At 38.6% G+C, this 17,500-nt stretch overlaps 1 protein-coding gene across 1 annotated transcript in view; it reads right to left on the minus strand.

Annotated features, from left to right (window-relative positions):
- Nucleotides 1-17,500, minus strand: part of fras1 (Fraser extracellular matrix complex subunit 1) — a gene marked incomplete in the record, with an annotated part of 218,544 nt that overhangs the window by 71,241 nt on the left and 129,803 nt on the right. The window contains 9 exon segments of the mRNA XM_035658439.1: nucleotides 1,153-1,221; nucleotides 4,163-4,172; nucleotides 4,504-4,808; nucleotides 6,738-6,878; nucleotides 7,221-7,361; nucleotides 7,907-8,047; nucleotides 10,065-10,211; nucleotides 11,018-11,164; nucleotides 12,920-13,075. Of these exon segments, the coding sequence (XP_035514332.1) occupies nucleotides 1,153-1,221; nucleotides 4,163-4,172; nucleotides 4,504-4,808; nucleotides 6,738-6,878; nucleotides 7,221-7,361; nucleotides 7,907-8,047; nucleotides 10,065-10,211; nucleotides 11,018-11,164; nucleotides 12,920-13,075 (1,257 nt within the window).

Below are 17,500 nucleotides of genomic sequence, written 5' to 3' on the forward strand. Positions count from 1 at the left end.
GAACCAGCATTAACTTTTTCAGCAGTTGGAGCTACAGTACCTTGTCTGATGGAATGGACCACACGGGCCAGCCTTCACTCCCTACGGACATCAATGAGCCTTGGCCACCCATTACCCTGTCTCCAGTTCACGCCACTCGCTCCTTCTATGGACACTTTTGATAGGCTATGACGACTGCAGAGCGGGAAACCCCACAAGAGCTGCAGGTTGTAGATGCTCTGACCAGGTGTCTAGCCATACATTTGGCCCTTGCTTAAGATCTCTCAAACCTCACGCTGCCCATTTTTCCCTGCTTTAACGACGCAGTCAATTTGAGACAAAGTTCTCCTTGCTGGTCTAATGATATCCCACCCGATGACAGGAAGGTCATGATACACAAGAATATCAGTGTTTTCACGTTACCTGTCAGTGCTCATAATGTTTCGGTGGTGATCAGTGATTATTATCCTGCACGCCTCTTAGTCTGATTATTATTGACGTGATATTTATGTATATGCAATTATGGTAGCCAAGCTAACAATGTATCTAGCTTGCTAAATAGACTTATTGGGTTAAAAGTTGTTGACTATGTTTAGTAATATTGGGCTCTATTTAACTATTTTTAAAGGATATGATGGTGTCTTCATTGGCTTTTTACGAATGTCAAAAGCTCCATGAAGCAAGTAAAAATGAATTTGACTGAAGTCAAAATGGCCACTGCTTCTGTACACAAGAGCTTGTGAAGATGTCAAAAGAGAAAAAATAGTGTATCTTTAACAGCCGTCCATCTCATTTTGGAGGGAAAGCGCTCTTTATGTTTTTTCTCTCTCAGGCAACTTTCTCACACAGGAACACACTATCCGATTTGCATTAACCCCTTGGAGTACAGACCAAGACGTCTACTGCTTCCACAATAAACTTAATTTAGAACACAATGCCTTGGCAGACTATTGTTCTGTCATCTTTTAATGTTACTGAATTGACCCCTGCATAGCAAAAACATCCATCTTAATATCTGTATTTGAGCTAATTTCTGCTGGGAGTTACATTTATATGCAAGACACTGCTGTGCCTTTTTAATACAGTTTTTTATATCAACGTTTTATTGAAGAAAAGGTATCCATCATGTCAAGCTCGAAAGTATCAGATAAAAGAGTGATTGTAATTAATGACATTGACAAGGCTTGACTTGAATTGTATATAAGACTGAGAAACAGCTGGGGATGGCGACACGCAGGCTGACTCGCCGTCTATAAGAAAGAAAGGGAAAAGAAAAGAAAAAAGAAAGAAAGAAAGAAAAGAAGAAAGAAAGAAGATGGATATTTTTAAATCACTTGAAAGCAGATCATTAAAAAAACTCCTATAAAGAGGCTAAAGTTTGTTCTTTCTCTGTTTCCTTGACTCACTTTGAATGAACATGGCCTAGAAACAGCCTTTACTTACCCCTGGACCTTTCTGGGAAAATGAGTCCTTTGAGGCTAACCTAGTGTGTAGTCATTAGATCTAATCACCTGAGTGCTATCTATGGGAGTGGAGGACAGTAACTTCACACACATGCACACACACAAACCTCAGGTGCTCAGGTCTACCTGCTCACACACACTTGTCATCACAAATATCTCCTCTCACTGTGCCGCCACAGCATCATCAAAGACAAGGCTTATTACCCATAACTCCCTGGGGCTCAGGCTGGGACACAGCCAACTGTGGCTGAAGACCAAATGACTGAGCAGGTTGTTGGTTCAGTGCTGACTGAAAGGGAATTATGGCTACAAGCCGAACCATATTAAGTCTTTCATAATGGTACTACGGTAGCATTTTAAAAATCAAAATATCACTTTTGTTTATATTAATAAAGCAAGAGAGACTGTTAAAGCTACTCAGAATTAGAATTACATTTCCCAAAAATCCTGTTTCACGCTAATGCCGGAAACATTGTACTGTTTATGTAGTGTAGAGAAAGATTAGAGTGAAACACATTTAACTTCAACACTGAAGCTGTTCTGGAAGCTTGTGGTTGCCTGAACATACTAATACACTTTATGTTGGTATTTCTTTTCATTTGTCACCCATTAAGTATATTTTAAGGATTTTTACTACCTGCTTTAGCCATAGTCTCCTATACGGTTTGAATGTTTGAGTGTTTGCTGCCTGAACACTTGAGCAAAAGACTGGCTTACTGCAACTGTGAGTCTTTAAAAATCATTCTTCACATAACAAATTCTTACAGTGCCCTTCAACAACAATAAATCTCTTTTTGAATTACAATTTCTGGCAGAAAAAGTGAGATCTGCCACAGCTTTACAGCATTTGTTATGGTTAGAATAATTGTGGCCCATTAAAGATGTATTGGACATCTTATTAAAGCAACATAAGGAAGATATTTCTTGGGAAAAAATGCCATAGTACTTCTAAATCTTATTTTATGTGCGAGTTATAAATGACTGGTATATTTGCTGAATTCATTAAAGATTTTTTTTATGCAGCCTTGAGACTAATCTGGAACAGCTCTTGATCTGTGTGCTTGCATTTGTGTATAAATACTCAATGGTAAAGTGAGACACTTGAGACAGCTTGTGTCTGTGTGATAACACTTGACATGTTCTGCTGAGGCATTAATGAATGAAAGTACCTTCTTTTGAAAAATGAAATTACTTTAGTTCATCTTTAACAGACCACCATATTTCACCTGTAATATTTTTGCAGTCTCTTTTGTCCACAGTGACTTGTAGTGTGTGAGTTGGTGTACAATTATTTTGATCAACAACATGTTTTTTCTCAAGGAAATCGAACCTGAGCGTGTTTGTTTGTGGCTCTGTGTCTCTAGCCATTATCCTCCACTCTAAATAATTTGAAAAATATGGCTATAATATGCAGATTTAATCCTATTTGGGGTTTTACGTTTTACTGTCTCCATTAATCTAATGGCTCAAAACTGGGCAGTGGACCACAGTTTGCTAATTCACTGGCATCCTGCCATTTTAGGCAGGACCAGCTGAGTCAGGGTTGACTAATGTGTTAAATATGTCAATTCTGATTGGCTGAACAGACATTAGGCTAAAACTCAAAATGCCACAGAGTCCTGGCCAGGAAGAAGCCACAGCCGACCAGCTATAGTGACGAAAACTGGCTTCACACTGAGATCTTAAGAGGCTGCAGGTATTCCTTCTATACATACAGTATTAGTACCCTCTTTGATCCCTGGCAGTGGAAATTCACACAGTCAAATGCATATGCAAATCTGGCCACATTAACTAAGATGTGCAAATGTAATGCATCTCCAATCTATGTGCAGGTTAATAGAAATGAACTTTCTAACAAGGAAGCTGCATAAATCAAACAGACGGCAGGGAGCTTGGATGATAACAAGAGAAGCAAAAAATGAAATGTCAGAACACTCATGGATGGAGAGGATGTTTAATGTCAACTTTTATATTAAAATAGACACGGCAACTGTTAGAATTGACACTGTGGCAACACAAGGAGAAATTCATTTGAATACCAGATGCATTTTAGGTGTTGGGTGTAAATCGGACAGTGAGAAAATCCTTGCATTGCTAAATATGTGGAGAAAACATAACAAATGCAGTTGCTTTCATACAGGAAACAAGACCTCACTGAATGGTAAGACAAGGATGAAAATGATGATAATCATTTGCTGCTGCCCTTTAATGTCATCTCCCACCTACAGGGAAATCTTGGTGTGATGTGTTGTACCCCCTTTATACATCAGCACGTTCTACCAGCAGTAGATTCATTCACATGAGACAGCTGTCACAGGTTGATCTCTATTATTATTTTTCAAGGGTGCACTATATTTTCTTCAGTTTGCTATTTTGGTGACTCCCTGTGGAGTTGGCGATTCCAATCCAGGGTTGTATAATGATTTGGTAATTTTATTAAGTGAATGCTTACCCATATAAACCTCTCTCAAATCATACACACCCTTTTATTTATGTATGTTCAACCAACTAACATGATCATGCTGAGAAAAAATAAGTATAAAGATCAAAGATTTTTACCAGCTCTGTGATCCACAACAGTTAATAGCCTATACTGACGTCCTTTCCTTTACAGTCATCAGAAGCCAGCAGGTATTGGTTCCATCTCTAATTGCACTGATGTTGTGCACTGTCAAGCCACAATTATGCACAGCAGATCCACTGGTTACATTTGGTGCAACAAGCACCAGACTGTTGCAAAATATTCACAGAAAGCTCAGTGCTCATGTGCACATCAAACGTGTCGTTATAATGAATCATTCCACAGTCTCTACTGCAGTGCAAATTAACAGGCATGTTGAAGACGGATGCAATGAAAACCGTTCCATGAAAAATCATAAATGAATTAAATATTCTCTCTCTGCTAATAACTCCCTCAGCCTTGTTCGTTCTTGCCATTCCTCCCCCACTGTCTACATCTAAAACGCCCTGGATAACTGGGGGGCTGCAAACATCTCTAATGGACCCAGAAACTCAATGCACATCACTAACAGTTCACTCATAGTTTCTGAGTCAGAACCACTGACCTGGCTTTGTCTTTTTGGTGGCTGAACCGGACGCGGCCAGTTCTCAGCTCCACCCAGGTGAACGTGTCGTCCCTGGTGAGTTCTCGGTCTGACTTCCCTTGGCCTCCTTTCACTGCTCCTTCCTTCCCTCTGAACAGGATCAGCCGTCCGTTACTCGGGCCCTGAACGAGCTGGAAGATCAGCCGGTCAGATGGACTGTCAGGGTCCTTCACCTGCAGCAGGGTGGGGGGCAGCGGGATAATACCACCAAGGGGAACCAGCAGAGAACCGTTGACCTGGAGGGCAGGGGGGTGTGTGTTCACTGAGAGGAGGAGGGAGGACAGAAAGAGAAAGAAAAATGAATGATTTCTGGTGTTATTGTCAAAGCTAAACTGAACCTGAAAACCATAGAGGAAAATATTCTCATTTTTTTATCTCTCTTTTATGCGCGTGGGAGAAATGGCTGGTGAAATATGAGCTAGACACCTCGGTCTTGGCGTGACATTTTAGAAGTTGGCTTTAATTGGAAGTGACTTTTGTTAGGGAGCTTTTTAAAGATCAGCTCTTTTGAGAGGCCACGTTGTAATCTCATTATATTTCCTCTAATGATGCCAATAGGCACACTAAAATATCAAACTTTCGGCCATGTAATTAAACTCACAGATGAGAATAAGTCTATAATTTAAAGCACTAGTTTCTCAACTTTTTTTATTGGCTAGCAAAAAGGGGGAAAAAAAGAAAAAAAAAGAAAAAGGAAAAGCAGTTCACTTTATTAACTCATGGATTAGCTGAAGCCTAAAGGCTGAAAAATGTTCATTATTTCACAAAAATAAAGCATTTATCACTCAGAAAGGGCGTGTGATAATATATTTCTCTATTAGAATTATGCTTTGTCACATTTCATAAATCATCTCAGTCTCCTCCTGAATGCTTCAGGGCTCTCTGCCTGCAGGTTGACAGCCACAGTTCGAACATAAAAGCCAAAAAAATGAAAGTACAACACTCATCTTACGACCTGACTCTACAGACATGCTCTTTTCAGTGTAATTCAGAAGAACCAATTAGTATATCACTAAAAAGAAATGTCTTAATGTCAGGCAGTTAATGTTAGTAGTTTGTTCTTCCAACGGCTGAAAAGATAGCAGAACTCTGCTCGTTGAAAGAGGAGCCACAGAGCAGAAATACACTCCTGTCACTATAGTGGTTTTAAATAGTTGCATTTTTGTCGTGTAAATCTTTCATACATTTTCTTCAGCTCTGACCTCAACAATAAATTGAAAACTTTTAATGTGAAAGGGGTGACTGCAGTAATGAACCTGCACAGCTCTACAGAGCTTTTAAAGTTTGTGAAGACAAAGATTAGATTGAATACTGGATTTGTATTCTTCAGGTGGCCAGAAACACAACTCTAAATGAATGTTGAAGGTTGTTTGAACAAACTAAATAACTACTGAATTTGTCACTATAAAAACTAAATCTCAGTTTCTAGATAACTGTGAATTAGCAATAATGTTATATGTGTTGCTCATTAGATAGTGAGAACAGAGCACATATTTTACTATATGAGCTGTACCTTTATACAAACACTAACATTTAACAGCTTGGCTCAATCATACATAGCATCAGGCTTTGGTGTTTTGCTTTGCAGCTGTGTGCCTGGTGTCACCTTGCAACCAGCCATGTGGATTTGTTATTATGTGACGTACTGATATAAACTGCATTATTTATGTGGCTTTCTTGTTTTTATTTGCGTACCAATAAAATGCCGTCACCACTGTATTTAGACTTCTGTCAGATAAGACTCCATATGCGTTGCACAGTATAAAACATGTAGACTCTAAACCAAGTCTTGTTTAGCTTTAATATTACTTCTCTTTTACTGAAAACAGGCCTACTTCATGCAACCTGTCTCTGGCACAGACATGTAACACAGGAAACTCATACTTTCAAAATAAAGAGCTCGAAGCTAACTAATTAGTGGAGCAAACAAAAAGAGACATTTAATGAGGATTATTACACATAAATATCATAATGCTGACTACTGAACTGCGGTAATGGGATTGTTGACAAGCAGGTTCAACTGACAGTGTTCAGAAACTCTAGTAGAAGTAGAAACGAGAGCAGGCAGTTTTGAGTCAAAGACACTGACCAATTGCTCTGTCGATATGTTGGTAACTGTGGTGATTTTGTGCTATGGGACAATAACCATTTTTCACTTTAAGCATCAAACAGGCAGCCATCATATTATTACCGTGGCAAGTCCTGGTCTTCTGGTCAGCGTAGTATCCTTGTCCACAGTCCGGTGTGCAGTATCCTTCCATGAGGTAGGTTTGGTCACGACAAGCTCTGCAGCGTCCAACCCCATCACACAGCACACAGTCAGAGGAGCAAGCTAAGGAAGATGTAGAAGCAATGTTTTGAAAGCTTGCACATGTTTTCATTCATTCTTTCTGCTCTTTCTTGGTGCTTGTATTTTTTTCTGCTCTTATTTTACTGAACTACACAACACGTTTTTCACACTTTTATTCTAACATTATTAAATTCTCAACCTGCTGGACACAATGTTTCTATAACCTTCATTTCCTCAAACTATTCTTTAAGGCTTTCATCCTTTAATTTAAAGCTTTATTTATTTCTCAATTTTTAGTAAAACTCTTTTGAATTTAGGGCCTTACATAGTTAAAAATATGAAGGATTTGGAAAAGGATTAATATTCAACAAAGTCTTAACTTACATTTGCAGACTTGGGAGGAGGAGTCCAGGAAGTAGTTTCTGCCACATTCAAGCACACACTGACCCTGCAGGGTGGCGTAGGGAGGCTGACATTGCTGACACTGTCCGGGCCCCCGACACTCCACACAGTGATCATCACAGCCTGGCAGAGACACACACACACACACACACTGAGTGTATTAAACTCAATGATAAAACCAAAATGGCATCCAAGTGACATAAAGGGAAGGACTTAGACATAGAAAATTTGCTTTTTGAAATATTTTTTATTCTGACAGGACATCTAAGCCACATTTACTTAATTACTAGTTCTCTGTGGATTAGGTTAGGATTTTAAAGCTGAAGATTTGTTATTTAGGAGAATATTTTGCTTGTGTTAAATATATTAGTACGATTATATTATGATTTTACTATTAGATGGTAGTTCACATAAGATTAATTAGAGCTATAAAGGACTTTGAGGTTCCACACAAGACACACTTCAAGTTCAAGATTCTTGACTTGTAAAGGAACTTTTGAGTTACCTGCTATTGATTAACTGTTTTAATATGAACTTCAATGCACAAAAACAATATAAAAGGAGAATAAATAAATACATTAAATACATGCAGCTAAGGCTATTAAAGCTGAACATATCTTTTTTTTTGTGTAATGTGGATCAGCTTATCTGCTTCTTGGTGGACTGACCGAGGCATTTGTCTCCTTCCTGATAGGAGCCAGGGGAGCACCCCTGGGTGCACACTCCGTCCTGCAACACGTATCCCTCCATGCACAGCAGGCAGTCTGTACGCAGGGGGCCTTTACAGGCGTTGCAGCTCCAGTCGCACTCTGGAAACAGGATGGAGGGCAGCAGAGGAGGAGGAGGTGTGAGTGTGAAGAGACATTGGGATTCGAAGTGAAGGGATTTTGAAGGTGGGAGCAAAACGTGAGAGCAGAACCGAAGAGAGAGATGGAGAGAGAGAGAGAAAAGGAGATTAATAAACTCTTTTTCAGCAGGGGATTTATTTTAAACCCATTTGTGTGTTTTTTTTCTCTCTTATCACCTGCAAATCTGTTGTGTTTGGGATGTGCGCCATTAGTATTGACAAGAAAGTTATACACACAGTTAGGACAAATTAAAAACAATGTGTTTGTGTGTGAGCTTCTAGATTTGTATTCAAAGTTCAGTAGGACACCGATTTTAGAGATGATTTACCGTGGCAGGGTTTTTAAACCAGGGGGCAGGTATATTATTCAGAATATACAATTTTAATGCAAAAGGCATAATTATAACACTGACAAGTCAAAGCGTCTACGGGTACATTAGTGGTTCTGTGGAGCTGTAATGCTCATTGGACGGAAAATTGCAGATGGATAAAAGTCGAGGTCCAATGTTTGTTTTTGATCCTGCTGAAGGTGCTATTGAGAAAAATCAGAGGATAACCAGTCATTAGGGGAAAATTTTAGAAATACATGTCAATTCATCCATCCTTTGTTGAGATATTTCACTTTCTAATAAAGTGGTGAACTGACCAACAATTAGCATATTTGTTATTTAGTTTTGTCAGCTTTTCATCATTGGACTATTTGTGAATCACTGAACGATTTAAATCTTACTGTTAGTTCAACAACAATATATTCACCCACCCAACTGAAGGTCACAAATAACCATCTTTTTTCCAATGGTTAAATTTTCAGATTTTTGATCACTCTCCTGTTAACATTCAAACTTTAAATCATTTAAAAGTTTTGACATATTTTATCTACTTTTTATTTTAAAACCAAAGAGGTAAATTAGGGGATTCTCTCTAGAAAAATCTCACTAATAAACTGAAACAAATGTAGGTTATTGGTAAGAAGTGCTGAAGGGTTTATCAGAGGTTCTCCCAGGGAACTTTGAAAGTTCCCCCGTGGCTGTGAAGTGAAAACTCCCAGAGGTTCCTCAAAGCCTTTCTAGTTTTCAGAGCTTACGCTCTGGGTTCATCCAAGGTTCGGTGGATTATCCAGGTAGCAGATGCAGCTAGCTAAAGGGATAAACACAGTGTCATGGGCTGAATGGCTAAAACCACCTGTCGATGTGGGAGGCACTAATAGCCCCCTCACAGGAAATCAAACTGTGTATCCAGACGCTGGAAGTTAGCTTAGCTTCTAATCCCGTGTCAGACATTGGAGGTTGGGGTTGCACCTCAGGGGTTGGTTCCTTTGGGCCGATGATACTTGGAAAAATCTCATTACCTTGAACCAAATCACTGATAAAGGAAAGTCTACAACAAGATGTTTGTGAGAAGTAAGCTTTACATAAAATGGCTTTCTGTGAATTAAAGTAGATATCTGTGCTAAGACAGCGTGACAACATAGTTGGGTTGTTCACATTCTGAACCCAAATCCAATCTAGTCATTATTCTTCTGAGATAAGCACAAAGGAAAATAGAGGCGAAACATATTTTCACACATCTTATTTGTGAGGCAATAAAATGAAGTCAGATTCAGTCTGACAGGATGTGGTCGGAGCTGGTTAGTGGGTAATTAAATATATGAGCAGAGTTACTGCATGCAGAATGAAAAAAGGCCAAGTTATTCAGTGTGGACATGGATCCTCTGAGGCTCATTCATCAACTTCTCTGCACTGGAAGACGTAATACTGAGTTAAAACACACAATTTGCATATCTAGTCCCACAGTTTATTACTTGATCAATGGAACCCATAAACTCAATGTAGCACACTATACTACATGCAATATGGATGGAGAGTAATTTATGAATATCATAAAGGGTGCACTACACATCCACATTATTAATCCAGCGTTTCCCCTCACCCTCCCTGTACCACTGCAGTGTGTGTTGGGTTGTCATGGTGATGGCATACCTCTGCATGCCCGGGTCGTGGCGTTGAGGTAGTACTGATGGGCGCAGCTGTCGTATTGGCATTCTCCAAACAGCAGGACCTTGGCTGGGTCGCGGCAGGACATACAAACTCCGGCCATGTCGCACGTCAGGCACTGGTTGTCACACGCTGCCGAAAACAAAAAGGTCGACACGGATCAGTGACAGAATATAATAATACATGCCATCACCAAATACTGGCTGAATGTGGCTTTGTTGGACCCAGGGAAGGTCTAAATAACCTGTTGACAATGTTGCTTTATCATGTTTCACATTTTTTGTCATACAGTTTTTAGGATTTTTAGTTACAGGAATTGTTATTACATCCAAAAACTAGTGTTGATTTGATTTGATTTATCCGCTAATTAACAGGATATCTCACATATTTAAAAGGACATTTCGTACAAAGTCAGGTTAAGGACAAAAGCAATTTCGTGAACTTTTAATGAGTCAGGTAAGGGCAATTACGAACATTTTAACAATTTTCTCATCAGCTAGTTGAATGAAAAAAATGGCACATGTATCCCATGATTATCTATCACTGTGTTTATTTTTTCATTAAGATTCAGAGGATTAAGCAGTCTGAGTACTTTAGTTATTGAAGCCGTTCCAAAAGTTGAAAGAAATAATCTTGAGTACCAGGTTGCAGAACTGTGTCAGACAGAATTAACGCCTTACAATCAGTGTTTTAAATGTTTTAAAGGCATCATAAAACAGAATTACAAAAAATTAAAACAGACAGTTGGATCAAGACCTCAGAGAAGCTTAAAAACAAAATGAGCTAGTACTTACTACACAACCACTGCACTGCGCTTTGTTTTATTAGTTTTTTCATCACCTGTAAATCATTAAGGATCTCCTGCAACACATCTCTGGTTCTTTAGACATGTTAAACGTTATCTTTCAGGTAAGATGCAGTGGTGGTTCCCCACTTACCCTGACAGATCCTGTGGCCGTTGTCATAGTAACCAAGGGGACATTTGGGAGCACAAAGACCCGAGGGCAAAAGAGCACTGTTGGTGGGGCAGGAAGTACAGGAGAGAGGCCCCGCCCCATTGCAGGCATCACATGAGGGATGGCATCCTGGGGAAAACATTTTTTATTTATATTTTTATATATAATTTTACTTCATTAATATAAAATGATTCCATGTGGAGAAATTGGGTCATGAAAACAGCATACAACAACACACATACAACAGAGAAAGATGTGAAATAAAATAGAACAATGCAAAATTAACAATATCAACACTTAAACTTGCTGCTTAGAATGCTTATGAATAAAGCACACAGGTGATAATATAACAATGCATCATTGTTAGGAAATTACAAATTACTGAACTCATAATGATCATGAAAGTCCATTACAGGGAAGGAAAGCACTGTATTAGATATACAGTATTTAGAGCCCAGTGTGAAAATGTTAAACTCTCAGAGAAGTTGGATACCTAAAAGCTGCTTAAATATCAAGTCCTTGATTAAAAAAACATGCGAAACTTCTGATTAAAGCCACATTCTTGAGTTTGAAAATACATATTCATAAGTCTCACTAATCACTATCAAGGGTCTAATCATTTTCAGATTACTCTGCTCCTCACACTCCCTGCCATCACACACTGCTTATATCTAGCCTTGCATAATAATGGAAGTCTGGATATAAGCAGTGTGTAATGTGATAATTATTGAATTATATGAATTTACCATAAAAATACTGTACATTTTTTTGTGTCTGTATATTTATTTGTTTGTTTGAGGGTGTATATGTATCTACAAGTGTTATTTCTATCGTTCTTGCTTTGTTTGTTTATATGTCTGTGCGTGTGCATGCGTGTGCGTGTGTGTGTGTGTGTGTGTGCCTGGGGCTCGACTAAATGAGACTCCCGAGGTTTTTTTTGCTCTTACAGCCCGAAGCTTCCTGTTCACACTCTGCATTTAAATCTGTGTGCAGATTCACGGCAGCTCAGTGTGGAAGAAGAGGCTTACTGCTGATGATGAAGATGATGAGTGTGATAATAAGAATGATGATGATGGAAAGAGGAGGAGGATTACGAGGATCCTGAGTACGATAATGATGCTAATACTGATGAGATTGAGGAGGATAAGGTTGAGGTAATAATAAGGTGGACAATGATAATAATGCTGAAGATAACCAGGATAAAAAAGAGATAACGGTCAAGATGATAATGATGGGGTCAACGACGATGAGGATAATGATGGGCAGGGGAGTTTTAATGAGAAGGTGGGTGATTAAGACTACGAAGACGTTGAGGATGATAATCATAGAGATTGAATGGAATGAGATCCATAATAACCGGGTAACTGTTAAAACATGAATACAGGTTTTCTCAAACACAGCAACTCCTCCAAATCCCTAAATATCTGCCCAGTCATTGTTTTTGAATCTCTACACAGTTCAAAACATCGACAGTGAGCTGGGAGGAGATTTGGTGTACTGTTGGGACTATTATGCACTTCTTTAGCCTGTGACCACATGCACTGAAATTGATTCCACTGCAAAATAAAAAAAAGAAACCTCTGACAATATCCCTCTGACAGAGTAAAGACTTTACATTGCTTTACTTTACAAAGCACATTGCTTCTTTAAACACTGGCGTTCCATCCAAGAGTTCTCCTGTTTGTTGTTTTCAGGTCAGCGGAGGATTAAAGGGTCAAGAAAAAAACCCTACCAGGTCACAAAAAGACCCAAATTTTAAAGACCTTTGACTGATAAATAAAACATAAAAGCAAAAAAATGTAATGTTTTACATTCAGCACAGCTACTGTCTGACCTCTGACCTTGTAATGTACTATGTATAGGCAGGGGAGTAAAAGTCCTTACTGATGCAGGCTCCGTGCCAGCCGTAGTGGCCGTGGGGACAGTGGGAGACGCAGTGATCGCCAAGCAGCAAGGTCCTTGGCACTTTACACCACAGACAAACACTGCCGATGCCCGTCTGGAGGTCTGCTGTGCAGCGCTGACAGTCTGAACTACACTCTGCAGGAAGAACACACACAGGAAGAAAGGCTTATATTTCGTACATCATCGTACTGTACACTTGGTAATGCATTGCTACTACTGATGTACTTACTATACATTTTTGAAATCAGAGAGAACACATTCTGTGGCATTGTGCTAAATTTGACATGCTAACAAACGTTGGTTTATTTTTATTACTGTAACAATAAAAGTCCTAATCTACAGAGCACAAATGAACTAATAAACTGAGGCCAGAGAAAGAGCTGATGAATCTTTATGCATGTGGTTGTAATATTTGAATAACTTTTGAGTGGATTCAAAGAGTTTTCTTGGAAGATATACAAAAGAAAAGCAATAAGTGAAGTGAAATTACTAAAAGAAACGTATAAATAAAAGTAAGATTTTAAAGAAGATGTCTCATACTAAAATGAGGTGTGTTCTCCCTCTTTCTTTAATATCTTTCATGCCATCATTCACCTCCTCCCTACGTGCAGACCTGTATATCCACAGAACTTAGTGCAGCAGGGTCGCCCAAAAGATTAGAAGAACAATGAAGAACACCTTGTGCCGTGTTATCTGATGCTATCTGGGTCCGGGTGGCACAGTGGTGAGAATCTTAAAGTTATCCGTCTGTACCCAGATAACTATCTACAGTGAAAAGCCCAACAACAGGGCTCTGCAGGTGAAGTGTTAAGACCATGAAAGTACTTCTCTGTCTTTGTGCAGGATTAAGGTATATGAGAAACGTTTGGACAGATTACAAGGTGAAAGCAGATGAATATCAAACCATGTGACAACAAAATCTGGATTCAATCTGAAAATGTGACAGGTGGTGTTCTTTTTAGGTTTTTTGTCCATGGGTAACTGAGTTTAAAGGTGAAGTAATAGTAGTAGTCAAAAGTACTATTTTAGTGGATTTATCCTTTAAAATAAGAGGAACTTGCACAACACTTTTTAAAGTGTTTTAACAGTTAAATAGAAGGACAAAAATACATGAAAAAAATAACAAGCACATTGCAAATAATGCTTGAACTGCACTTCGAACAATTTGAATCTAAAGTGTTAATGGGATAAATGAAAACCAAAACACAGGAGAAAAAAATACACTTACTAAAACAAAAATACGCTTTTTCTATTGCTATCTCACATACACAAAAATGAGTAGGTGTTGTTCCTGAAGTCTTTGCCCTGTAAACACAGGCATGTTATATTCAATTCAACATTTCCATGGCTTGGTGAAATACATTGTATATGCATTGTACTCTCTTCAGACGATTACTTTTTCCATTGTTTCAATTCATATCAAAATATGCAGGTTTCGAAGGTTCTAAAAGCTGAATAGAGAGACTGAGACTAAGAGACTGAATACCGACACCAGCAGAGTAAAAAAAACAAACCCTGTTCACCTTTAGTCTCAAGTCCTAAAAACCAAAGACCTGATGTTTAATCAACACAACTAAACCGAGAGATGGAAAATACTGATTACTAATGATTCATTACATTTAAATTTTTCCTTTGTATCTTTACATTTTGTCCTGTAGCCTTTTTAATGTCTGCTTCCATTTTGTTTCATTCTGGTCAAATCCAGAATGGATTCCAATGGAAAATAAGCAACATTTGTTCACTCATGTAAATCACAACATGCCATTTTTACAATGTATTTATAGTCGTAAATACCAGTACAGTTTTGGGGTTTAAGACAGGTAAACATATGATTATTTGTTGCTTACAGTGAGGATATGTTATTTATGGTAATGATATCTGATCATATTTTTCCTTAGAAAACCAACTCAGTGTATCTCTCTTTAATCTCTCTTCATGTGTCTAACAGCTATTTTTGTCTGCTTGCATATTTCTGAATAGCTGACGATTAACTCAGACAGTGGGATTATTTATGCCTCCAGAGAAGCTTTTCCTCTGATGAATGCTTGTAGAAGCCAGACTCAAATCTCCTGAACGTGGCATCTGCCCAGGTGAGTCACGCTCTCCTTCTGAAGCAGGTCCAATATCAACAGAGTAAAAGAAGGTGAAGAAAATAAAGAACTTCCACTCTGTCATTTCTCATCCACACCTTCCATATCACATCACTTTACAACAAAACACGTATCAGCATTCCTCCTGCCAACCGTCTGCAGGCGATCCGGCTCCGAGTGCTAAACAAATGGCTCCATGGTGGAGATAAGATAACTCAGGCGTCAGGGATTATTGACTGTGCAGACTAAAACTGAATATAAAACTAAAATGGTATTGATTTGGGTCCTCAGAGCCCCTCTTTATGGCATAGTTACCATTTTTGAAGCACATAAAAAGGTAGGCTGGAGTTATAAATGCACAGCATGTATTCTGGATGATCATATTCTCCTATGGGCAATATTTATACCAGACATTATCCTATATCATGCCTTGTTTCCTGTATCTCCTGAAATATATAGAGCAGAAACTCCTGTAATGAGAGTCATACAAGAAAATCAAGACTCTAATGTCTCTCAATTAGCTGCTTCGATGTAACTTTGTGCATTTGAAAAGAGAATAAAACTTCTTTCTGTCAGCAGGGACAGAGCCTGAGTGCAGCAGGAGTTCAGAAAGCAAGAAGAACAAAAGTGGGACATCATCTTTTTTTAAAGTTACAGGCATAACAAAAAAGAAAAGCTGTGTGGTCCGCTGACGCTGACTTCACCCTGTCGAGACATGTCGCCCCAACAAAGAAGTTCTACTTTCCTCTTTATGCACAGTTCTGAATCACTTTTGGCTCGGTCCCCAAAAAACAGAAAAAGTTCAGCTCTTGTTTTAAAAGTCAGAATTAGGATCAGGACTGGTCTGGAAACTAGTTGGGAGACATTTGATTCTTGTTGTACATTATTCTAACTTAGCTCCTCACTCAAACAAAAGCATGCTTTTAAGGAGAATAGATGCAGAACAAATATGTTTGAAGAGAGGTCCAATTCAGAAATGTCTACTGTACAAATGAGGCACAAGAGCACACAAGATCTGTGCTTTTTAAATTGGCATAAAGCTGTTCACCAACAACAATTTTCTTTTCTTTCGTAAACCACTGTAAATATTAAACAAGCCAAATCAAAGTTTGTTTTCATTTTCATGCCTCAGCTCAGGGTCACACTGAAATCTTACTGTTTGAGACTCTAGCATTCTGCCTCATTTTCTCTGATGAACTGATTTAAAAGCAAACAAGGAACCAAAAGATAAAACATTAAAGTGAGAGTGCGCTAAAGGTCTCCAGATGTTAAAAACTGTTTTCCCAATAAAACATTTGTCTCATTCAGCTAAACTGAGTTATAATGATCTGTGGCCTAGTAGTGCGACACATTTTTTTCTGTTCAAATTCAGGTTGATCATTTTGGCATTAATACACAACAAATGCAGGAAAAGTGATATTGACAAGAGCTGCTTCTGTATGCACACGTGTCTTAAATATATTTCCATCCATAGTGGGTTTTTATTCTCTATTGGCCAGAAAGAAATAAGAAAAAAACATGATCCTGTGTCTTTTCTTTCAGTGTTGGTATGTCTTGTTTCTATGGTGATGCATTCCTGTTATTCAACGTGCAGGTTTATTTTAAGCTTCATACGTTGTTAAATAATGGCTCCAACACAATTATGACGCAAACTCTTGCAGCTGTAAGCTTTGAGCTAAAGTGTTCTAGAAACTCTTGTTCACCATTGCATCAATTCTAATTTTAATCACATTGGCTTTGTTTACATTGGAGGTCTTGATTCCAAGCCTTATTTCTGAGCATAGTCAAGTGGCCATCAGCAGCTGGGAGCTACCAACATATCTATTCAATCTGGAGGGGGGGTCAGTCTGTAGGATTGAATGATTAAAAGTCTAAAAGTATAACAATGAGTTAACAAGGCAATTAAGCTGGTAAACTTCAACTTCTTTTGTTTAATGAGGAAAAAAAGTCTCCTTTATTTATTTAATAGATTAAGCTAAGAAAGCTTGAGGAACGTAACAAACTTGCCGCTTATACAGATCACCCGCCTGAAACTGGGTCTGCTCTCATAATTTTAGCAGTCTGGCTGAGTCACTGTTTGCTCAGTCAACACTGAGGATAATGACACATGAAAATTAAAATAATGATACTAGAGCCAAATAACTGGTATTTATGGAAAGGAAGCAATTCAGCCAAAATTAAAACCGTTTCTGTGTGAGACAACAACACATGTGGCATCTTTTACTTCTATTCACCATTACTGTCTCTTTTTATGGGTAGACGATACCGTTTTCTGTCTCCAAAAGATGTGCGAATTTCAGCAAAAACATGAATCACAAATGAGCAGCAGCTCAGGACTGAGCATAAAGGCCCTCAACAGAGCCTCAGATAGGAGTGTTTTAAGGACAAGCACTTGTAGAATTTGGCTAATCACTTGGCTGGCTCTAATAAGTATGTGACAGGAACACTGCTGCTGTCAAATACAAATCAA

The sequence above is a fragment of the Morone saxatilis genome, unplaced genomic scaffold (assembly GCF_004916995.1).
Source record: "Morone saxatilis isolate NCDOM2014 unplaced genomic scaffold, NCSU_SB_2.0 Contig16, whole genome shotgun sequence".
NCBI lineage: Eukaryota > Metazoa > Chordata > Actinopteri > Moronidae > Morone > Morone saxatilis.